The sequence below is a fragment of the Colobus angolensis genome, unplaced genomic scaffold (assembly GCF_000951035.1).
Source record: "Colobus angolensis palliatus isolate OR3802 unplaced genomic scaffold, Cang.pa_1.0 Scaffold301, whole genome shotgun sequence".
Classification (NCBI taxonomy): Eukaryota; Metazoa; Chordata; class Mammalia; order Primates; family Cercopithecidae; genus Colobus; species Colobus angolensis.
Window position 1 is genome coordinate 1,449,331 of NW_012116278.1, and position 22,748 is coordinate 1,472,078.

The following is a 22,748-nucleotide window of genomic DNA, read 5'->3' on the forward strand; positions in this document are numbered from 1 at the left end:
TATGTGGTGGCTGCTGACAATGCAATGGTAAAAAGGTAGAAATGGTTGCTACCTATATATAACTTCCTGTTGCAGGTAGTTAAACAGGCAGTTATGTAGAGCAGGAATAATAAGTGTCATGATAGCAGAAGAACAGAACTCTTTGGGAACACACATGAGACATAGGCATCTGGTCTAGGTCACCCAATGAAGCTGCACTGGGGCTGAGAGCCTGAGGCCTAAGGTTTCAGTTGGGGTAAGGTAAGTGAGGGTTGCTGGGTAGAAGGATAGGTGTTTGGAGTAGAGAAACTACCCGACGGAATGCTCAGAAGAGAAAATATTACATGACAGTGGAAGTTTTCTTCTCAACTTTGGATCATTTGCCTACCACTTTTATGACTTTTGCCATCTCACCACCATATATATTTTATTTTGTATTTCTTTCTTAGATTCACTTCTTATTAAAAATGTATTTGAACAGAAAACACAACATCATCTTGTAAAACAAAAGCCAACACCATCTTCCCTTAATAGAAAATGAAACCTAACCCTTCAATACAATGGACAAAATCAACAAAAGTGGAACAAGACAAAAAACAGAAAACAATGTTGTTCAATTCTAGCAGAGCCTGAGGCTGTCCCTTCAAAAGGGAGATTAGTTAGAGAAGTGTTAAAGACACAGCCCCAAACCAAGATTGTCTTTTCTTTTTTTGAGATGGAGTTTCACTCTTGTTGCCCAGGCTGGAGAGCAGTGGTGCTATCTTGGCTCACTGCAACCTCCGCCTGTTGAGTTCAAGCGATTCTCCTGCCTTAGCCTTCCAAGTGGCTGGGATTATAGACACCCACCACCATGCCAGGCTAATTTGAAAAAAATTTTTTTAGTAGAGAGAGGATTTCACCAAGTTGGCCAGGCTGGTTTCGAACTCCTGACCTCAAGTGATCCGCCTATCTCAGTCTCCCAAAGTGCTTGGATTACAAGCATGAGCCACCTGCCGGCCCAATGTTTTCTTTTTGAAGTAACCTGAAAGAGGAGAAGAGAATGCAAGAGCTAATCTAACCACTTTTGCAAATGTGATTCATTTTTGTTTAATACTGGGTCTGTGATCATCTTGAGTACCACCTAAAATCCTTTCCCTACCCTAGAGGAACTCAGCCTACACTTTGGTAAACACTGTGTTTAGAGCAACTAAAGAATTTCCGTGTAGTTGCAACAAAGTGTGTGACAGCAGGAGTGGTAAGAGATAATAAGGGGGAAGTCAGTGGGAGCCAGATCCTGAATGCTCTTTAAATTAGGTTAAGAAGTTGGTATTATCTCCTTAGGGTAATGGTAAGCTTTTCAAGTATTTTTCACAAAAAGGAATAATATTATCACACCATCAAAGGAGAAAGATTCCTCTGGCTTGATTATAGGGGTCAAGGTAAGAAAGCGAAAGTGAGACTCTAGAGGCTGTTGTGATAATAGTCCCAGGAAGACAGCCTAGCATTCTAGGCCAGGGTGGCGTTGGTGCATTGGAGAGAATCGCATGACTTCCTGAAATATTTAGTGGGCAGCACTTCATGCTTTGAAAACTTCGAAATGATCATATAGGGTATTAATAGGGTATTAATGCCATTTTTTGGATGATAAGGAAATTGAGGTCCCATGGGGCAAAATGAGCTGCCCAGCTGTGCAGAGTTTGACATGGAGGCCAGTTCTGCCTTGAGTTCTCACCTTGAGCCCTTAGAACATTTGCAATGGCCCTCCAAGAATTTTAGGCTCTCAGGGACAGAAATGAGAGCTTGGTCCAGGGATAAAAGGGATCTCACCCCAGGGCAAGGCCTTATCAGTTCTGTTGGGTCCTGGACTTTAACTTTCTCCCTTGCACATGAAAGGAAGCTTCTTTAGATAAAACCTAAAAGAGGGCCAGACTGGCAGGCAGAAGTGAAGAGCCCCAGATGAAAGCTGCTGTGTGAGTCGTCTCAGCTGCCATCTTGCCTATGGACGGAGGCAGGCATTCCACTCTTTTGGGCTTTCCCAGAGGGCTCAGAGAGTTTGTGTGGAAGCGAAACCAGAGCTCCACTTCGGACTTTGTCTTTACAGCCTCCTGGAATCCTTTATGGGCCTCCAGGACATAAATCTTCTGGAAAGGCCGCCAGGCCGCCCACAAAGGACGGGCAATCCACTCAGTAGGACTGTGATAACCTGCTAACCCCTAGTCAGGCAGTCACCAGCCACTGTCTGTGAACGTCCCCACCCTGTCACCCAACTTCCTTCTCCTCTGGTCTTTCTAGTCTCCAGGAGGATATGTGAGATTGCTCCAGCATCCCACACTGATTATGTCAGCAGGAATCAGGGAAGCTGCCTCCTAATCTATCCTCGTGCTGCTAATAAACTCACTGTGCAACCCTGGGCTCTGCCGCTTTCTGGCCTTCAGTCTCCTCACCTATAACATGATCAGGATGAACTAGAACAGTGTTATTTTTTTTTTAACCAGTGGCTTTTTTTTTCCTAAATAAATCTTACATGGAATCACAGCCCACCTCCACAGAGAATTCTCTAAAATGTCTACCCATTTGCTCTGTCATGGTTTAACTATCTTTCCTCCACTTACTAGAGTTAGAATCTTATATTGCTTGTATGTTTACTTACATATTATCTGTCTTTCCCACTACAATGTAAACTATGTGTAGTTAGTGATCCCTTATGTCGTATTCACATTTATAAGTAGGTGCTAAGTAATTAGTTGTTGAGTAATTGGGTAATGAGATGATTAAATGTGTGGACCAGATGACTAAAGATTTGTTCTGGTAGAAACTGGAGTGGGTGGCCTGGAGTCCCACCTGCTGGGTCTCCTCTTCTATGCCCCTCCACCCCACCCAATCCCAAGCATCCCTTATGTCTCTCCAAGCCCTCAAGAATCTTTACATCACAGTTGGAAACAATTGAATTCCATGAACTCTGAAGTCTTCTAATATTCCAAGAAATGCAATGTCCTTGCAAATATTAAAAGACTTGAAGGTATCTCACTTCATTCATTCATTCATTTAATGTGCTAACTATGTGTCAGGCCATGTACTGGAGGCTAAAAATACAAGTGAAGATGACAGATCCTGCCTTTACAAGGTTCAGCATGTAATGAGGAAAAGATTGGTCAGCCAGCAATTGCAGTGGCATTTGGCATGTGAATGGACGAGCATTTCAGAGCAGTGCTTCTCAAACTTTAACGTGCCTGAGAATCACCTGGGGACTTGTTACAATCTAAATTGACTCAGTAGTCTGGGTTGGGCCTGAGATTCTGCATTTATTGAATTCCACGAACTCTGAGGTCTTTTAACATTCCAAAAAATGCAACGTAACAAGCTCTCATAGTGATGTTAATGTTGTTGGCCCCAAAAGCACACTTGGAGTGACCAAGTTCCAGATGCAGAAAGTTGAAGCAGCTAATCCAGACCTGGAGCTCAAGGAAGAATCCTTGTGAAAGAAAGAACGTTTCTAAGTTTAGAAACAGAATGAAGAAGGGTCCTCCAGGTGGAAGGGAGAGAGTCTTCTCATCAGAAGGAATTACCAATGCGAAGATGAGAGAAGGTTGGGTAAGAGAATATAGTTCAGTTAAAAATACAAATCTTATTGGAGAAGAGAGTTCAAAGTGAAAGAGGAGAGTTCAAGGTGAAAAGGAAAAGCAAACAAACAAAAACAACAAGGCTGGATTGTTTAGCAAAGGATGGATCATGATGGCTCTTGTGAGTTCTGTTCACAAGTTTCTTCTTTCTCCCAGAAGCCATATAAATGTTTTAAACAGAGGAGCAATTTGGATAAATTTGCTCTGCCTTTCAAGGATTAGCAAGTGTGCAGAACATCACAGTGTAAATAAGAGATGGCAAGATGCTTCTCCAAAGCCAGGAGCCCAGGGATTCTGTCCTAGCCTTGTCACCTACTTGTTGTGTGACCTTGGACACAAGCCATCCCCATTCTGGACCTCGTTTGTAACATGAAAGGGCTGAACTCCAAAGTCTTTTCCAGCTGGGAAGCCAAAGAACCAGAAAACGCTGAAGGTCATAAAGACCAAAGAACAGACACATCGTTAGTATCATTTCACCTTCAGCCCTGCACGTTTTGTTTCTCAGGGACCCAGGATGACTAGAGTGATAAGAGCTTTTTCCAGGAGTACATTGAGGACTGATATCATAAGATGAGCTCTATTAGGATTCTCTTGGACTATGTAATCACTAAACCCCAAAATGTTTTCAAATCTTTCCTAAATCTGTGGTCATATGTGTCCCCATAAGATTTAGTGACAAAAGGACATCTCTTACCTCTGCCTAATAAATCTATCAGGCCATTGTCCCCCAGAGCCTAGTTCTTATGATCACAGGTTACTGCAAACAGCTGCTCGAAGAAGACCTGCTGACACCCAGCTGTCCCCAACCATAAGGTTCCTATTAGGAGACTTGAAAAACCGAGCTCATAGGTGGCCAGGGACCAGAATTTTCTCGGGTCAGAACATCCTTGACCACTCTTGGGCTTCTCTATACTTTCAGTTACGTTTGAGCATATTGAGAGAGAGGAGACAGCAAGCTCTTGAGGACATTTTGCTTCCATGAAATTGATCTATCTGGACCAGGAATGATGTATTTATGATGTCAGCTCCTCTTGCCTCCATGGCAGGCATTACGAATAGATTGCAGAAATCATCACAGGATCTTTCTCAACATGTCATGGGATTTGAAAAGAGTTACACATCCCCTGCTGTGTTCTTAGTGAAAACAAAGAAGCCTGGGATGTCACTGTGTATTCCTCCAAGATTGTGTTAGCTGCTTCTTTGGATATGTTGAATTAACTCTCGGAATTTTTAAGATAGTGGGAACAAGAGCAGACTTAGGCTTCTAGGGTCATATTCCTATAATCTCAGAAGCACTTTTAACTTTTTTCTGTATAAGTGGCATTTCTAAAATCAGGACAGATTGTGCACAGTGGATGTGTACATTAAGCATTGTATTCCTCTTTTCTTGAATGGCTGTTATTAAAGCATTGACATATCTTATAATTAAAGGTATCTTCCATTCTACCTTCAATTAAGAAACAAATACTAATACTAATACCAACTAACTATTACTAACAAAGAAATGCTAACAAAACACACTGACTTTGGATGTTGAACAAGTGTCCCATGGATCTGTTTTCCCCACTGATAGTATATAGCAAGGTTAGTTATTGTCTTGAAGTTCCCATCAGTTCCAACTGAAATAGCTTTGGATCAGTTGAGACTCAGTCATTTCTGTCATCAAAGAACACATTTTTGAAAAAGTCTTATGATTTCTTCTGAGTGGATGAAAAGGAAAAGCAAATGCAAACATTTTCAGTGGTCACCTTACAAATCACATTTCAAACCTGGTGTTAAAGTTGTATAACCAGTGGCAGTATCTGAGCTTCTGACTTTCTGTTGGATAGGAGCAAGCTGAGGCTAAATTTGATGGAGGTTTATTTTGAAAGTAACCCTGATGAACTACTGGAAAGTCATAAAACCATGGCTTCATTGCACAAGTTCATCACATCAGCTTAAAAATATATGTGTATATATTCATATTTTAAAATGAAAATACCTTCATTTGATTTTGTTCTGAAATAATTCTTGTTCATTATATAAAATCCAAATGATACAGAAATATATAAAATAATGAAAATTGTGCACCTCTCGGCCACATAATCCCAACCCTACCCCAGAGATTGCATTGTTAACAGTGTACATATGTATTTCCATATACAGATATGGAAATGCATGGAGATAGAGAAACAGATACAGGCTTAAGAATATGTTCATGTCTACAACCATAGCTCTATCATCTCTACTATGTTTAACAAATCCATGAACTATGTTCTAATATCTGCCTATTTCTATTTAACAATATGCCGTACAAGTTTTTCCCCGCAGATACATATGTCAATGTTTTATCTTTTTTAAGGGTCTTTTAGTCATGCAAATATGTGACTGTATCACACATTAATCTGGTTTTGTATTAACAACCAACTATATTTCTTACAGTTTCTTTGTTATTATAAACAAATCCACATAAACCTTTTGCCCACTTGCCTGATTATTTCTTTAGATCCACTTGATACTTTTATGCCATTTCATCCCTTTATTGACCCTTGCCGAAGAGCTGCTGTGTTTTGAAAGCTAAGGACTGAAAATTTTCTCACTTCAAGTCAGTTTGCATTTCCTTCCTTCCTTCCTTCCCTCCCTGCCCCCATCTCCAAGACGAAGTCTTGCTCTGTCGCCCAGACTGGAGTGCGGTGGTGCAATCTCAGCTCACTGCAACCTCTGCCTCCCATGTTCAAACAATTCTCTTGCCTCAGCCTCCCAAGTACCTGGGATTACAGGCACCCGCCACTACGCCTGGCCAATTTTTGTATTTTTAGTAGAGACGGGGTTTCACCGTGTTGGCCAGGCTGGTCTCAAACTCCCGACCACAAGTGATCCGCCCGCCTCAGCCTCCCAAAGTGCTGGGATTACAGGTGTGAGACACCGCGCCTGGCAGTTTGCATTTATTAATTCGTTGTTCTTGCATAGTAAAGAGTTGGACACCAGAGGAGACCTACACTGTCCAAGAAGCAGGTGGGAAATATTAGTTGAGCATCTGTTATTGACCCAGTTATTTATATTTCATTTAATCTCCCTAACAATAGATATTGAAGATTAAGCAACAGAGAATCATGTGGAGTTATGTAAACTGTCCATAGTTGCAAGGTCTAAGCTCTAAGTGTTGGAGTCTGAATTTAGAATATTGTCTTCTGATATTCAGCTGGTGTCCTGTGAAACCACATCGCATCCCAAGATATGTGCACAACTAAGAAAAAATGTGATATGTATCTCCACAAATACATAAAATGCTTCAGCAGCAAATGGGAAAACATGACTTATGATAGCTGGGAAGATCTGGAAGGCTTCCTGAAAATGAAATTTCAGTGTAACTTTGAGTCATGAATAGAGCCTCAGCAAAAGTGGTCCTCTCGGCTCAGGAATTCAGTGCTTGGCAATTGTGTTACAGCAACTTTTGCTGTGAAGTGAGTGGTCATCAGATGATATTTCTCTGTGGATCAAGGCTCTCATGCCTTTTAGATTAAAAACAAATAAACAACAATGACAAACACCTGTTACGACTCCCACTGTAGCACACCCCTTTCTAAAACAGAATTGATTTAATCACCTCCACTGATGGGGAACCCACTGCCACATGGAATAAACCATTCTAAATTTGGAGGACTTTAGCTTTACATTTTTTATTATTTTGAGCCAAATGTATCTTCTGATAGTTTTAGGATGGCTGTGTCATATGCTTTGGTGCCTTATAGTAGAGGATTGAAACTTCTCCCTGTCCTCCTGTCACCCTGGTCAAATCAATGACTGGCTTGAAGCTCTTTTTTATCACCTGTAGACTCTAAAATTGTGTTGAGGATTAGATGTAAAATAATGTTGCATAGGTACACTTTCTGGCACATAGTGGGTGCTCAGTAAATTATAGTCATTATCATCCCTGACCCTCAGATTATTGCCCATTTGTCTTTTGTTGCTACAACAATGTAACTAATGGCCTAAATCTCCTCTTCCATGGACTCTCCATTCCTGCTTTCAGCTCAGCAGGCTTGCTTTTAGACACCCCCCAGCATCATGATCTGGCTGCAGTTTACATGTGTCCCTCTTACCAGAAGTGTCGGAGGTTCTCCAGATGGAGCCTGACGAGGACACCATGAATAAAGCCATTACTTCCCTTAACCTCTGTCCTCTCCACTTCTGAAGGTTATGTTCCCATTTTTGTGCAACCACATCATGTCCTCAATTCTTATTAAGCTTGGGGTCAGCTAACTCAGAGACACTTTAGCTCAACTCCAGAAGGCAGGGAGGAGGGAGGGAGGCGAATGGAAATGTTTTCTTCCTGCCTGTCTTCTTTTTCTCCATTTCAGGGACCCCTTAGAAATTGGGTCTCTGTCCTGATTAGTGAGTCAACAGCTGATTGGGGAATGGTGCTGGGAATAGAATTGTTCCCAGCAAAGTGGCATTTGGGCCCAGCTCCTGACTCTTTCACAAACAATTCCTGTCTCAGTCTCACCTGCTGATAAAACAATAAATTAGTATGTGGTGGCCTTCCCTCACCTCTTGCTTCCTATCCCAGTGGGTCCTATCTCCAGTGAGGAAGATTTCATTTCCAGTATTTGAGAAAAGTGGTCACTCTGACCTATGATTTCCCCTCCAGGGAAAACTTGAAGCACGCCTAGCCTTTTGATTTATGGATCTCTATTGCCTACAATTTATTAGACAGCATTTTTGCCTTTGGTCTCTCTCACTCCTACTCTTCCTTCTTCCCAGTCTTTGAGCACCTGAAACCCTTCTCTCCATGGCTTCACTTTCTGAATTCTTCTTTGTTTTCTTTTTTTTTTTTTTTTTAAGACGGAGTCTCGCTCTGTCGCCCAGGCTGGAGTGCGGTGGCCGGATCTCAACTCACTGCAAGCTCCGCCTCCCGGGTTTAGGCCATTCTCCTGCCTCAGCCTCCCGAGTAGCTGGACTACAGGCGCCCGCCACCTCGCCCGGCTAGTTTTTTTGTATTTTTTAGTAGAGGCGGGGTTTCACTGTGTTAGCCAGGATGGTCTCGATCTCCTGACCTCGTGATCTGCCCATCTCAGCCTCCCAAAGTGCTGGGATTACAGGCTAGAGCCACCATGCCCGGCCTCTTCTTTGTTTTCTAAATGCAAACATTGGTTCAGTGCCTGTTATGTACAAAGTCTTGTGCTGGATGCCTGTAGCCATCATTTCATTTCAACCTAACAACAGCCCTACAAAATAAGTATTTCTGTTTTCATTTATACAAGAGAAAACTGAGGCTTAGGAAGGTGAAGGGACTTGCCCTTATGGGCTCTAAAGCCTGTGTCCTTTTCACTATAATATTCTGCTTTCAGTCATTGCTAACATTTACTTAGAGCTAAGCAAATTGTCCATAGTATCTCATCCTCCCAACAAAATTGTTATTCTCATTTTATGGATGCTACAACTGAGAGTTAGTGGCATTGAAGAATTTGCTCACAAACCACATAGCTGTAATTTATAGAGCTGGGATTTAAATCTGGGATTCCAGAGCCAACACTTCATCTTGACTCTGGAATCAGGAACCCTGGTTCTAGCTTTGCCTTTGTTACTAACTCAAGGTGTTCCTTAAAGGCAAAATCATTTTCTCACTCCAAATATATTTTCCTAATCCATGCAAAAGGAGGCTTTGTCTGTTCCTTTGGAAGAAGGGCATTTGGGCATGTTGGAAGAATTGTCTTTTCCAACATTATTTTCTATTTATATTTATCGCTTACTTCTGTAACTGTCTAATCAGAAAATGTCTCTCCATTGCCCAGAATAAAATCCAAATACTACATCATGACTTGGAAGAGTCTGCCTGGTCTGATCCCTGCCAAGCTCACTGGTCTCCCACCTATTCTTTGCACTGGTTATTTCAAACAACCAGTGGTTTATGTTCTCTCCAGTCTAACTTGGGATGGGCAATTTCCTCTGCCTTCTCATCTACCTGAAAATGCTGTTTCATTATTGAAGACCTAGCTCAGGTGTGGCATCCTCTTGAGCGACTACTCTGGGTCTCCAAACCGAGGATTGGTGTCCATCTTTTATATTCCCAGAACAGCATGCTTAGTGTTCCTCAGCCCAGTGCTCTGCCCCCAAATTAGAGGCTGTTAATATTTCTATCTGCCTGTCTCTTGTCACTGACTTATAAAGATACCCAAGGCTTAAACTAGTTAATACCAGTCGCAGTGCCTGGTACCCAAAATACACCTAACGATATGTAATAATGATGATGACCATGAGAGTGATGGTGGTGGTAGTAATGATAATGGTAATGATACTTTCTAGCATGCATCAGGTGCTACTTTGTGCCAAGTAATTTTCTAAGAGTTTGACATGTACTGACTTAACCCTCGTTATAACTTTATGAGGTGAGCCATCTGCTGTTCCCCTTGCATAGATGAGCAAACCAAGAAAAGAAGCTTTTTTTTTTATCAGTATAGACAAAAATCAAACCAACACCTGTAAGTACAACAATGGGAAACAGTTAACACCTCACTGTGCACTCCACTTGGTTACTTTTTTTTTTTTTTTTTTTTTTGAGATAGAGTTTTGCTCTTGTTGCCCAGGCTGGAGTGCAATGGTATGATCTCTGCTCACTGCAACCTCCGCCTCTTGGGTTCAAGCAATTCTCCAGCTTCAGCTTCCCAAGTAGCTGGGATTACAGGCATATACCACAAGACCCGGCTAATTTTTGTATTTTTAGTAGAGACAGGGTTTTACCATGTTGGCCAGGCTGGTATCAAACTCCTGACCTCCGGTGATCTGTTCACCTCATCCTCCCAAAGTTTTGGGATTACAGGCATGAGCCACCACTCCCAGCCTCCACTTGGTTTAATTCTGTGTTTTGCCTGCTTCCACTCAGTTCTCCTCAAACAACCAGAAGTATTTTTAAACAGTTCAGCTCCAAACCTGTTACTTTGCTTCTTGAAGTATTTCGATAAATCTACCACTTACTCTCAAGACAATAATCATAGATAACATTTATTGACAGTTTATTATGTGTTAATTTTTTATTTTAAAAATAACACTTTGGTAGATACAGTTATTATTTTCATTTTGTGGGTAAGGTAAGAAAACTGTGGAACAAGTGGTAAAGCAGTTCACTCTGTATCGCACAGAGTGAGTGGCTGAGCTGGGATTTGAACCTGAGCAGTCGGTGTTCTGGAGCCTGTGGATGTATCATTACTCTGTACAACCACTGTCCTAGCTGCTAGGCTCCAGCAGCCTGACTCTGGCTCCTTCCAGTTTTCCCTGTGTCCCTACTTGTACACTGTATTGCAGCCATAGATTCTCAGAACATCTATGCATCTCTTATCTCTGTACTTTTACCTTTACTTTTTTTTTTGAGGTGGAGTTTCGCTCTTGTTGCCCAGGCTGGAGTACAGTGGCACAGTCTTGGTTCACTGTAACCTCCGCCTTATGGTTTCAAACAATTCTCCTGCCTCAGCCTCCTGAGTAGCTGGGATTACAGGTGCCCACCACCATGCCCAGCTAATTTTTGTATTTTTAGTAGAGACAGAGTTTCACCATGTTGGCCAGGCTGCTGTCGAACTTCTGACCTTGTGATCCACCCGCCTTGGCCTCCTAAAGTGCTTGAGTCACCGTGCCCAGCCGCCTTTCTTTTTTTTTTTTTTTTTTTGGAGACGGAGTCTAGCTCTGTCGCCCAGGCTGGAGTGCAGTGGCACAATCTTGGCTCACTGCAAGCTCCGCCTCCCGGGTTTACGCCATTCTCCTGCCTCAGCCTCCTGAGTAGCTGGGACTACAGGCGCCCGCCATCTCGCCTGGCTAGTTTTTTGTATTTTTTTTTAGTAGAGACGGGGTTTCACCGTGTAGCTCAGGATGGTCTCAATCTCCTGACCTCGTGATCCACCCGTCTCGGCCTCCCAAAGTGCTGGGAGGCTTGAGCCACCGCGCCCGGCCTTTCACTCTTCTTTATCTAACTCCTATTCATTTAGGAGACTGAACACATGTTTCACACGTAATAGGAAGTCTTCTTGGACATCCTTGATCCTACTTAAGTACCTTCCTCTGTTTTCACACAGCTCTCGTGACTTCTTTTATAATTGCTTTTGTCACTCGTATTGTCATCTCCATTTGTCCATCTTTTCTACCAGAAGTTCTGCCACGTAATAAATGCTCAATAAATGAGCAAGAAATGACTTTATCTCCTTCAACTTCACAACAGTCTCATTTTTCAAATGAAGAAACAGATTTAGAGATGTTAAGTAAATGTCCCCAGGACACAGAATTATTAAAGAACGAAGCAAGAACTCAAATGGAAGGGATGGAAAAGAAACTCCTCAGGCTCCTCTTGGGGGGGCACTCGCCCAAGGGGAAAGAGGACTGTGGCTAGAGTGTGATTATGAAGTGATGAATTCTTGGCACCTCAGGAAATATTCCACCCAAGTGGTGAACTATACAAAGAGGACTTTTTGAAAGGCACCTCATAAATTGTGCCCACAAAATGTACACACATAAGCCTGGTCCTTTTTCAGCTGCTATGCAGGTGCCTAACACAGTCTCCCATTTGTGGGGTCTGTTGTTGTAAAACTCCTTCCCTCCTGTGGTATCAGAGGGGCATGGAGAGGACAGCAGGAGAGAGAACCTCTCATGTAGCCTCCCAGGGTGCCTGGGCATCTTGAAGATGCTGGAACATAGAGAAAAGTGGTTTCCACATGGAGACAGACAGCTTTACACTGCAGCTGACTTGTAATGTGACCTGGGATAAAGACATTCTGTTCCTTCTCTAAGCCTCAGTTTCCACATTTTTAATGAAAGTGGGTCAGATAGGTCAGTGGTTCTCAACTTGGGTGATATTGCCCCCAGAATATATTTGGCAATGACTAAAGACAGTTTCACTGGGGCAAGGGTGCTATTGAAAATTCTTCAATGTCTAAAGAATTTTGACAATTCACAACTGGGGCAAGGGTACTATTGGTGGTAGGTGGAGCCCTGGGATGCTGCTAAATGTCCTATAGGATTGTTCCCACAACAAAAAAATATCTAGCCCAGAATGTCGATAGTGCCACCTTAGAAAAACCCTAGACTAGGTGATTGCAACAATCCTTCCTGGCTTTATTTGTCTATGCAGCCATCAGATTTCTCCCAGCAGCATCCTATAGGGCTCTAGATAAGTTCTTAAGGTTATCCTCCATAGTACAGAATGATTCTTGGTAAGGCTAGTCTTCAGTGTAACCTTGATCCTGAGGTGTCATTCCAGCAATCCTTTATAAGAGTAGCTATCATTTATTAGAAGCTTACTCTGAGCTCTATATCAGGCATTAGGCATTTCTCATACTCAACTTGAGAATAAGACCATCATCATTTTTTTAAAGATGGAAAAAAATGAGACACAGAAAAGTTCTGATTTGGGGACATATATATATTTGATGAAAGGGAATCACAAAGGGCAAGATTTCAAAGTTTCCAGACTGGGAGAAAAGAGTGTGAAAGAGTTCATGAAATGAGAACACAGACAGTTAGAAAGGGACTGTGGGTGGTCAGGCCTAGATTTAGATTATTTCCAACTCCAGTGGCCAACTTGATGTTTGCCTTAGTCAAGTAGTGTCACTATTCTGAGCCTTGCTTGAACTCCTCACCCATTAAAAGGGGGTAGACAATACATTCAGGATAGTTATAAAGGCTAAATAAAATATTTAAAATGTATGTAAAGTGCATACCCAGTGTCTAGCATATGGTGTCAATAACTTTTAGTTGTTCTTGTTGCTTTTTAATCATTATAATATCTATTTGATCAGAGTCCAAGGCTGGTCACCTTCAAACTCCTAGGGCTCCCATATCCTAGAAGTAAAAATATTAGGTTAAAAGCTATGACTCTTGTTCATTTTTTTTAACACATCGCACAATTGAAGAAGACAGGTTCTGGGGTAATTTTTGAGTAAGTGTTTGAAGTTCCACGCTCCAATCCAGAATAGATAGGAAATGATTGGGAGAAGAAATTCTCATTTGTTTGTTGACATTTACTCACTATCTCAAAGGCCTAACTCTTGATTTGGGCTTCTTTAATCATGGCTGTTTCATCCTACCTTTCAGGAAGGCCCACCTGATTCTACGGCGGCTGGAGAGGGTGAGTAGCCACTGCTCCAGCCTCCTGCGGAGTGCCTACATCCAGAGCCGTGTGGAAACGGTGCCCTATCTTTTCTGCCGCAGCGAGGAGGTCCGGCCTGCAGGCATGGTGTGGTACAGCATCCTCAAGGACACCAAAATCACGTGTGAGGAGAAGATGGTGTCAATGGCCCGGAACACGTACGGGGAGTCCAAGGGCCGGTGAGGGAGGGTATCGCCCTCCGTGAGCACAGAGACTCTCCATGGGAGGGGGAGCAGTATTCTCCTGGATCCTGGGGCCTGGGTGGGCTGGGGGACAGCTGAGGATGGGCCTAGCAGATGAAACTTGCCAGCAAGGCCAAAGCAAATGGTTTCTCCTGTGGATAGTGGACAGAGACCTTTGTAACCAATGGAATTATTCATTTTTCTCTATCTTTTATTTTTTCAAAGATATTATTTGACTCTATCAAAAGTCTCTCCTTTTTAAACCTTTTCTTATGGATGGCTGTCAATCCTGAGGCAGAAGTTTTCAGGTGGAGACCAAGCGGCCTTTGCTCTTCTTCCTCCTTCCTGCCACACTCTGCTTTCTTCCTGCCATGGACCCCTGGAGGAGACCTATGGAGGGACAGTTTTGACCTGACCCCTAGAGGAGACAGTTTTGACCTCTTCAGCACCAGGAAGGAAGCTCTGAGGATGGTTGCAGTGAGGAAGCATGGGTCTTTAAGGACTTCTCTCTCTTTTTTGCTGGACATTATTGAGTTTGTGGGACCCTGCCTCTTCCTGCTACCTGTGAGTCTGCCCAGAGTCCCCTGCAGGCCTGTCCATGCATTAAAAATTCCTATTGTCTCTCTTTCTGCTTGGGTGGTATTTCTTACCAAAGGAATGTTCTTGAGAGACCTCTGTTTATTCACTTGCTGAGTATCTACCCTGTGCCAGTCACAGAGCATATGCAACTAAAGACAGAGAAGCTTCCTTCTCTCAGGGAACTTATGGCCCAGTGGAAATTATAGAGGAGTCTGATCATTTCAAGCTGTGCTAGAGGAAGAATGGAGGTTCTCTGCATTCACGGTTGGAGCATGAGACACACTGGAGGGCTCCTGAAATGCTTCCTTGAAAAAGTGATACCTAAACCCAAAGGATGAGGAGAAATAAGCCAGACAGAGAGGTGAAAAAGATGGGATTTGCTTGCCAGGCACGGTGGATCGTGCCTGTAATCCCAGCACTTTGGGAGGCCAGGGCAGGTCGATCACTTGAGGCCAGGAGTTTGAGACCAACCTGGCCAATATGGCAAAACCCCATCTCTACTAAAAATACAAAAAATAAAAAATAGCATGGTGGCATGCGCCGGTAATCAATCCCAGCTACTTGGGAGGCCGAGGCATGAGAATTGCTTGAACCTGGGAGGCGGAGGTTGCAGTGAACCGACATGGTGCCACTGGACTCCATCCAGCCTAGTTGACAACTTAAAAAAAAAAAAAAAAGATGCGATTTGCTCCAGCAAGAGGGGATATGAACAAAAGCCCAGAAACAAGAGACAGTACACCTCTTTCAAGGACTGAAAACTTTCCTTAAGAGTAGGGATCAAAGTAACAAGTGTCAAAAGGTGAGGCTGGGAGCTTGGCAAGGTGAGGCTGGGAGCTTGGCAAGGCATTGGAAGCTTTGGACAAGAAGCTTGACACTGTCTTGGAGCATCCATGACTATTTATATAACTAAAATAGTCAACTTGCTCTTTAAGAAAATCATTCTCACTACAGGATGAAGAATGGATTGGAGAAGGCCCTAAAGAGAGGGGTGCCATTGTCATTTTCCATGAAAGAGGTGATGGTAGCTTAGGGGGAGACATTCCAACATTGAAATCTCCCTTTATTTATCTATTTTTGAAACAGCTTTATTGAGGTGTAATTGAAATCTCCTTTTAAATGATAATTTTACTGCTTCCAGTATACCCTTCCCTGGGAGGGTAATGAGTACAAAGAGGTGTTATAAATTCTTAACACCCTTGTATTAGCTCAAATAAGCTACCTAGCTTGAGCAGATGGGATGTAGGTCAGGTATATCATAATGCAAAGATGACACCTGTTAAGAGAAGAGAGTATAGCACTGTGGTGTTTCACAAGAGGAAAAGATACTGAATATCAATAAAACATATGCCATTCAAAATATGCCTATCCTCATTTGTATAGTGGTGAGTAAAAAAGAAAAAACAATGGCTACTTCACTTCTCAATTTGGCGAATGTTGATGAGATTGATAATCCCCTTCCCAATAACCTACATACTGAGGACATTTTTGCCCCCAGGGCTCCGATTCATATGGGGAAATAGGTAACACAAAAGCAAACAAAGCAGAAAGGGATTCTTCCAACCTTGGTGCCTAGGAAGCTTCTCAACCTCTCACAGTCTAAGCTCTAAGGCACTTTTTCAGGAAGTTTACTATTATTGGGTTTATGTTTCTCTAAGTATACAGGTGGAGCTTCTAAATGCCTCTCATGTATACCACTTCCTGGGTATACATGGGCCTTCAGAGAGCTATCAGTTTGCTGGGCCTGGGTCCCAGGTTTTCAGAGAGCTATCCAGTTGCTGTAGCTTTCCATTGTCTTGACCCAACCTAAGGAACAATTTAGCTCAACAGTTGCAGAAAATTACAACACTCGGTGTGCTGGTGTGGTGGTCTGAGCCTGATTTAGCTTGAGTCTGACAACACTGCTATTCACCAGCTATTGCCCTTAAGGGAGTAACTTGACTTCAGGTTTCTTATCAACAAAGTGGAGTCAATGCTGGTCCCACCTCAAGGGGTTGTTTCTCAGCTTGAATGATAAAGGAGTTAACACGCATCCAATGCAATATATAGTGTTTTTGTTGATTTTTTTCTTTTTTCTCCTGACAGAGACAATATACATAATACTGTGAGTCTTGGGCAGATATCCAGGAAAATGTGGGTGGGAAAAGCCTAGATAATTCTGATTAAAAGAAAGAATTAACGATTAACAGCTCTGTCAACTATGTGAATTGTAACTAGAGTCAAAAACCTAACTCAAAGAGAAGTGGTCACCATGGTGGAATTTAATGCAATAACAAGACCCCCAAAGAGAAGTGTGTAGTTACAAAAAAGAAACATTCTTGACGCATAAATGAAGCTGGAAGATATGGTGCCCTGGCCTCTGCATGACCAGATTGATCCATACGCTGCCATGGAACTTGCCAGGGAAGCTCATGTCACAATATGCTGTCAAGGATGAGACTTCTTGTGTAGTCTTCACCACCATATAAAGAAGTTGTAAACACACAATGGTGTGTGTTAGGGGTGCATAGGAAATCACCCCTAAATGACTTCATCCTTCTGGATGGTAAAGAAATATCTTCTCTCAGCAGACTTTGTGATAAAGTGTGCCCTACAGACAAATGCTGGTAACTACCATTTAAGGAATCTTCATCATACCGATGGCTCTACAAACTTATCTCATTTAACCATGGGGAAAACAGTCATGTGCTGTTGTGGTGATCATTTTACAATTCAAGAAACTCAGGTTTAGGCAGACCTGCCCCAAATCCTGTAGATAGTAAGTGATGGTATTGAGATACTGAGATCTAAACTTGAGCAGACAAAGTAATTCCAAATGATGAGCACTGTGTAAGCACGCTACCTGCTAGGGCTACTAAGTGCAGTACCTCCCTTCTCCATCTTAAGTCAAAAACTAAGTCTAACTTCCAACCAATACCTGAGTACTGATTTCCAGGTTTGGAGTACTAATATGAACAGGATCTAGCTCCTGCCCTTAAGGAACTCCCAGAATTTAGCTAACTAAATCAGACACTCTGGAGTCAAGCCAATCTGGGTTTAAATATTGGCTGTGCAATTTACAATGAGTCAGGGCTAACCCTTAAGAGAAATTTAGGAGGCAAACTCAACAAATATTGCTAACTAATAAGCTCAGGTTAGCTGGCATTTACTTAACCTCTCTAAGCCTTACTTTTCTCATCTGTGAAAGGGATAAATATATTGCTTCAAAGACTGTTGGGAAGATTAAATTAGATGATGTATATAAAGCCATTGGATACTTGAAAACAAAAGTTCTTAATAAATAGTTATTATAGTGACTTTTTTTAAGAGACAGGGTCCCACTCTGTCACCCTAGCTAGAGTGCAGTGCAGTGGTACTAACACAGCTCGTTGCAGCCTCAACCTCCCAGACTCAAGAAATCCTCCCACCTTAGTCCCCCAAGTAGCTGAGACTACAGACGCACACCACCACACCCAGCTAATTTTTGTAATTTTTTTTGTATTGTAATTTTTCTTTATCCTGCCCAACCTTGTCTCAAACTCCTGAGCTCAGGCAATTCTCCCAACTCGGCCTCCCAAAGTGCTGGGATTATAGGCATGAGCCACTGTGCCAGTCCTAAAATGACTTCTTTACATGAGAAAGGGTGGGTGCAATGGACTCTGCCATTGGAAGGCAAGTCATCATCAGGAAAACCTTCATAGTCAAAGGGTTTATCAGAGTTCAGTAGGTAGAGTAGGAGAAAAAGGGCATGAGGGACAGAGAGACAAGCATATTGATGGAAAAGTGTGCCATATTTGAGGGATAGTGAACAAGTGGTGTGGTCAGGGAGATGAAGGATGTGTTTGGAGAAGTTGTCAGAGCCAGACCACATTGACCATTGGAAGGCACTGGACTGAAAGTAGAGGTGTGACATGCGCAGATAAGCATTTTCAAAAGCCCGTTCAGAGTGCAAAGTAGGACAGTGGGGAGGAGACAGTCAGCGGCAAGGAGACTAGATAGGAGACTATAGGTATTGTTTAGGAGGAAGATGAGGAAGCTTGAGCTAGGGCCATTGCAGTGATGAGGCTGGATCTGAGAGGTGTCAAGGAAGTTGACTCAATAGGATTTGCTAATCAAAGCCTGATGACTTGGGTTTTATCTTTCCCCACTGCTGACTGAGTGTTACACTGGGCAGAACTAGCTGGGGCATGAAATGAATGATGAATCACATGGGTTCAACGGACAGTGTGCATGGATGAGGCGTGATTTGCATCATGCAGAAACAGTCATTGGGACATCAGAGAGCCGAGAATATAATTTAGCTTTATGTGAAAATCATTCTTGGTCCTGAGTGTAATTATAACAAATGTGCTGACTTTCAAATGCAGGTGTGGGAACCATAGCAAGGGGCTTACATAAGTAGTGTAGAATTTTGTGGAAGTGTAAAATACTGGACTTATAGAAATAGTGCTGAGTTCTCTCCTTCTCTTCCTTTCCCTCCTCTCCCTCCTCATCTTCACTATCCTCATCACCATCATCATTTAATTCATTGCTTACCATAAGACATTCTTTACATAAATATCATTTCATATACTTCTAACAACTCTGTGATGTATAAATTATCATTTTTTTCAAAGATATGAGAAATGAATCTGAAGGAATTTTAGAAACTTTCTGGTCTCAGGCTGCTAGTATGTGGCAGAACCAGATTTCAATCCAGATCTCTTTGGACTCCAGAATTTTAACTACTATACTCTGTTGTCTCCTCAGGTAGAGACCTCTGGTCTAGTCTTGCTCCTGAAGTAGAGCTGCTATGTGACCTTGAGCAAGCCGTTCACCTCTGAGGGCCCTGGGTTCTCCATGTGCCCCTACCACACTAGGGGAGATCTATGTGTCATGGATGTGAAAGATTATATCAGATGATGACTCAGGTACAAAGAGCACTTTTAATCTCTTTTTTATCTTCGCTACCTCCCTTTGAGATTGACAACAGCAGGATGACTGTCTCTGGCCAGTCTAGAGAGGGTCACAGTCTCAGCCAGGTTGCCGCAGAGCGTGGAGACCTGGAGTTCCCTAACACTCAGCGTCTTCTGCAACACCACATTCCCAGCCAACTCTACTGCCCCAGAATCAACCTGAGTCCCTGTCCTGGCCACACAAACCATGGGATGCTGATGGTTCAGTAGCTCTGGGCAGGTGACAGCCTATTCATGCCTTGGTTTATCTCTCTGCTACTTAAAGGAAATAGTCCTCCATAAGGTTTTTCTCAGGATTAAATGGGTCAGTTTACATTAGATACTTACAACAGCACCTGGCATGTGACAGGCAGTTTACACATGTTGATTGTTGTCATTTGTGAACTCAACTCCCTACTCTCCAGACACACAAAAGTCTCAAAAATGCCTTTTGCTCATCCCCTCTCATCACTTGCATGTGTTCTCCCTCTGGTGGGAGTGGAGTTCCAGCTTGGGCAGATCCACCCTAAATGTCACACACTGGCTTCCTGAGGCCTTTTGCCTTCTCCCATAAGAGTTGATAACTCTTCTCCGAGGTCTCACAGTGGGGACTCCCTACTTCCATTTTAGCCCTTTCCTCACTCAATGTCATTCTTCTCCAAAGGACTATGAGCAACACAAGGGCATGGGTCTGGTTAGAATTCCTTCTGAACCCTGGAGCCTTGCCCTGGACCTAGCCCATAGCTAGCACCCATTGAAATTGAGCCTGATGCCTCGAATGAGGAAATCCTGAAGGAAGATCCCCCAGCAGCACTGTGAATGTCCAGGATCCCTCAAGAACAGTGGTCCTTCCAATTTGCACTGTCAGTGCAGCCTGCAAGGGGCCTGGAGAGAAGGCCACAGCCAAACAAAACCCAAGGGCTTTGTGTGGGGGTATGCTTTTTAATTGGCCTCTGCCCATAAAACTGCCAGACCCTGAAAGGCGTTCACTGTCTGTCTCCCTTTGGAAACTTTGCTCCAAGTGTTTGTACATGTTATAGCCAAAGCCAAGCTGTTCTGTTTTCCTGTTTTACAAGAGTTGGCAGCAGGGGAGGGCAAGGGGCTACAGGTGTGCTCTGCTGGACAGGGAGGCATGTATGCCTCTGTGTGTGTATGTGTGTGTGTGTATGTGAAACAGGGAGACTGGGGAGGTTGTCAGTTTAGGTAGTCACAAGCACCCCAAATGGGTAGTTCAGAATTCAGATTCTGGACCCAGCCCTGACACTAACAGGCTGCTGGACTCTAGTTTCTCCCTAGTCTTGCCCTCAGAGTCTCTTCATAAACAGGTTACCTGGACAAGAAATTCACTGAAGAATCCTTCAGCTTTATTAATTGTTTTTTCAATCTCTTAGGGCCTGCAACTGGAAAAGGAGAGGGTAAACAATTCTATGTATTTGTAGAGGAGGAGGATGTTTACAGAGCAAACTCCTGGAGCCCAAGTGTTACTTATTCTAGGAAAATTGCTCTGACTGTAGCCCCAAATTCAGGGTAGGAGTTCTGCCTTTCAGTTCTCATAATCCCCACATATCTGTGACGTTCCTACTTAATCCATTGGGTTTTAATTATGCCTTTAGATATTTGTTTTCCCCTAATATATCTGAGCTCCTGGATAGGGCTGTGTTTTATGTCTCCAGGACCCATAGGTTAAATCATACATTAGATGCTAAAGAAATGTGTGCTCATACTGCTTCATGCAGTTTCAAAGTCATTTTTACTTAAGTCTTCTGGAATGGGGCTCATGATCTACCCTTTGTAGTTGAGTAGAGTGGACTATGGGCTTCTTTCTTCTGAGTCCCAGACCAATTCATTTTGGAGTCTACCAGAACGCTCATTTATGAATTTGCTAAGGAGCCACTGAAGGACTAAAGAGATGGTGGGTATAGGAACTAGAAAAGTCTAATCAAATGTAAGGCCTTAGCACTCTCCTCCTTGGTCAGAGAGGCTGATCTCTTGGGGATTCGGATTAGAAGGACAAATTTCAGTAATGACCAGAGCAGCAATTGCCCTTTGTTGAACACTCCATGGCCAGGGTCTGTGCTAAGCGTGTTGGTTGGAGTATCTCATTTAGTTGTCAGACATACACCATATTGTAGCTATCAACACTCCCATTTTACAGAACAAGTATTGAGGCTCAGGGAATTTAGGTGATTTGCCTGGAGCCGTGCTGTTAGGAAGAAGCCAGGATGCAGTTCTCGCCTAAAACATGGTCACTCTACAACAACATTCTCATAACTCCTCCAGAGGCCAGTGGTCCCATTTCATAAATATGGAGACTGAGGGCCAGAAATGAAAAAGTACCCATTTAAGATCATAAAGGTGCCAGAACCAAGAGTAGAGTGTTTTTTGATTTTATTTCCAATGCATTCCTGACCCCATGGTAACCCCAGGTCCATCTGCTTTTCTGACCTCTGGGCAAGTAGAGAATAATAGGGGGAAAACTTTACCTCTTCTCAGAAATCAAGGCAAATGCCAAGTTGGGTTAGCCTCCCCAGGCAGTTCTGTAGCACAAATACTAGCCTATTTGCTGCAGTTCACTAGGTTTTATGATCAGGGATGACGTAGTTTCTTCACTCACTTGCAATCTATTCAACTCCACAGTCAACGAACAGCCTTCCTGGGGCAGAACAAGAGGCAAGTCTTAGAGGAGCTGTCTGCAAAGATCATCAAGGCTGGCCTTTTTTTATCAGAAAATAAAAGCATGACTCATTGACTGTGTAGCCCTAGGCAAATTTCTTTCCTTCTTTGGATCTTGATCTTCCATGCAATATAATTTGGGGAACTGGGTTCAAACATCCAGATGACTTGGGAGCTTGGGGAAAAATACAGATTCCTAGGCCACATTCGTTGAGATTCCAATTATGTCTTGGGACTCTGTGTTTTTGCAACTTTCCCGGGATGGCTTTGATACATGCCATATTTGGGAATCACAAATATGGATGATTCCCAAGAGCCTTTCCAACCAGAGCACACACAGTCTGTCCATTTACATGGAAGATACACCAAGGCCCAGTCCCCATCTTCAGATGTTGCAATAGTAAGTATGCAGCTGAAGGAATGCACCCCTTTGTTGGAGTTCAAGAGAATAGAGTTAAGACCAAAGATTTGCTTAGGGAGTGTTCATATAAAGGGCTGCTTTTTGGGAGGATAATATGATGAGCTTTCTATCACTAGAAAGTTACAGGTTGAGAGGCAACCAAGATGAGATGCTGGTCCCTGTTACAGGGAACAAAACACCTTCATAAGGAATTGTTAAGGGAGGGAGAAATTCTGAAGAATAAATATTAATCTTTGGAGTCAGACAAATTGAGTTCAACTCTCAGCCTCCTCAAACATAGAAACTTAGCAGACTTGG

At 42.9% G+C, this 22,748-nt stretch overlaps 1 protein-coding gene across 4 annotated transcripts in view; it reads left to right on the plus strand.

Moving 5' to 3' along the window:
• ASTN2 (astrotactin 2) overlaps window positions 1-14,496 on the plus strand; it is a 982,181-nt gene extending 967,685 nt beyond the window's left edge. The window contains exons 23-24 of one of the 4 annotated variants that reach the window (XM_011950063.1): window positions 13,632-13,865; window positions 14,094-14,493. In XM_011950063.1, the coding sequence (XP_011805453.1) occupies window positions 13,632-13,865; window positions 14,094-14,130 (271 nt within the window). In that variant the 3' untranslated portion in view covers window positions 14,131-14,493. Of the gene's footprint in view, window positions 1-13,631; window positions 13,866-14,093 lie in introns of all 4 variants that reach the window. The other 3 variants (XM_011950064.1, XM_011950065.1, XM_011950066.1) reach the window with 3 other exon arrangements.
• The last annotated feature ends 8,252 nt before the right edge of the window (window positions 14,497-22,748 follow it).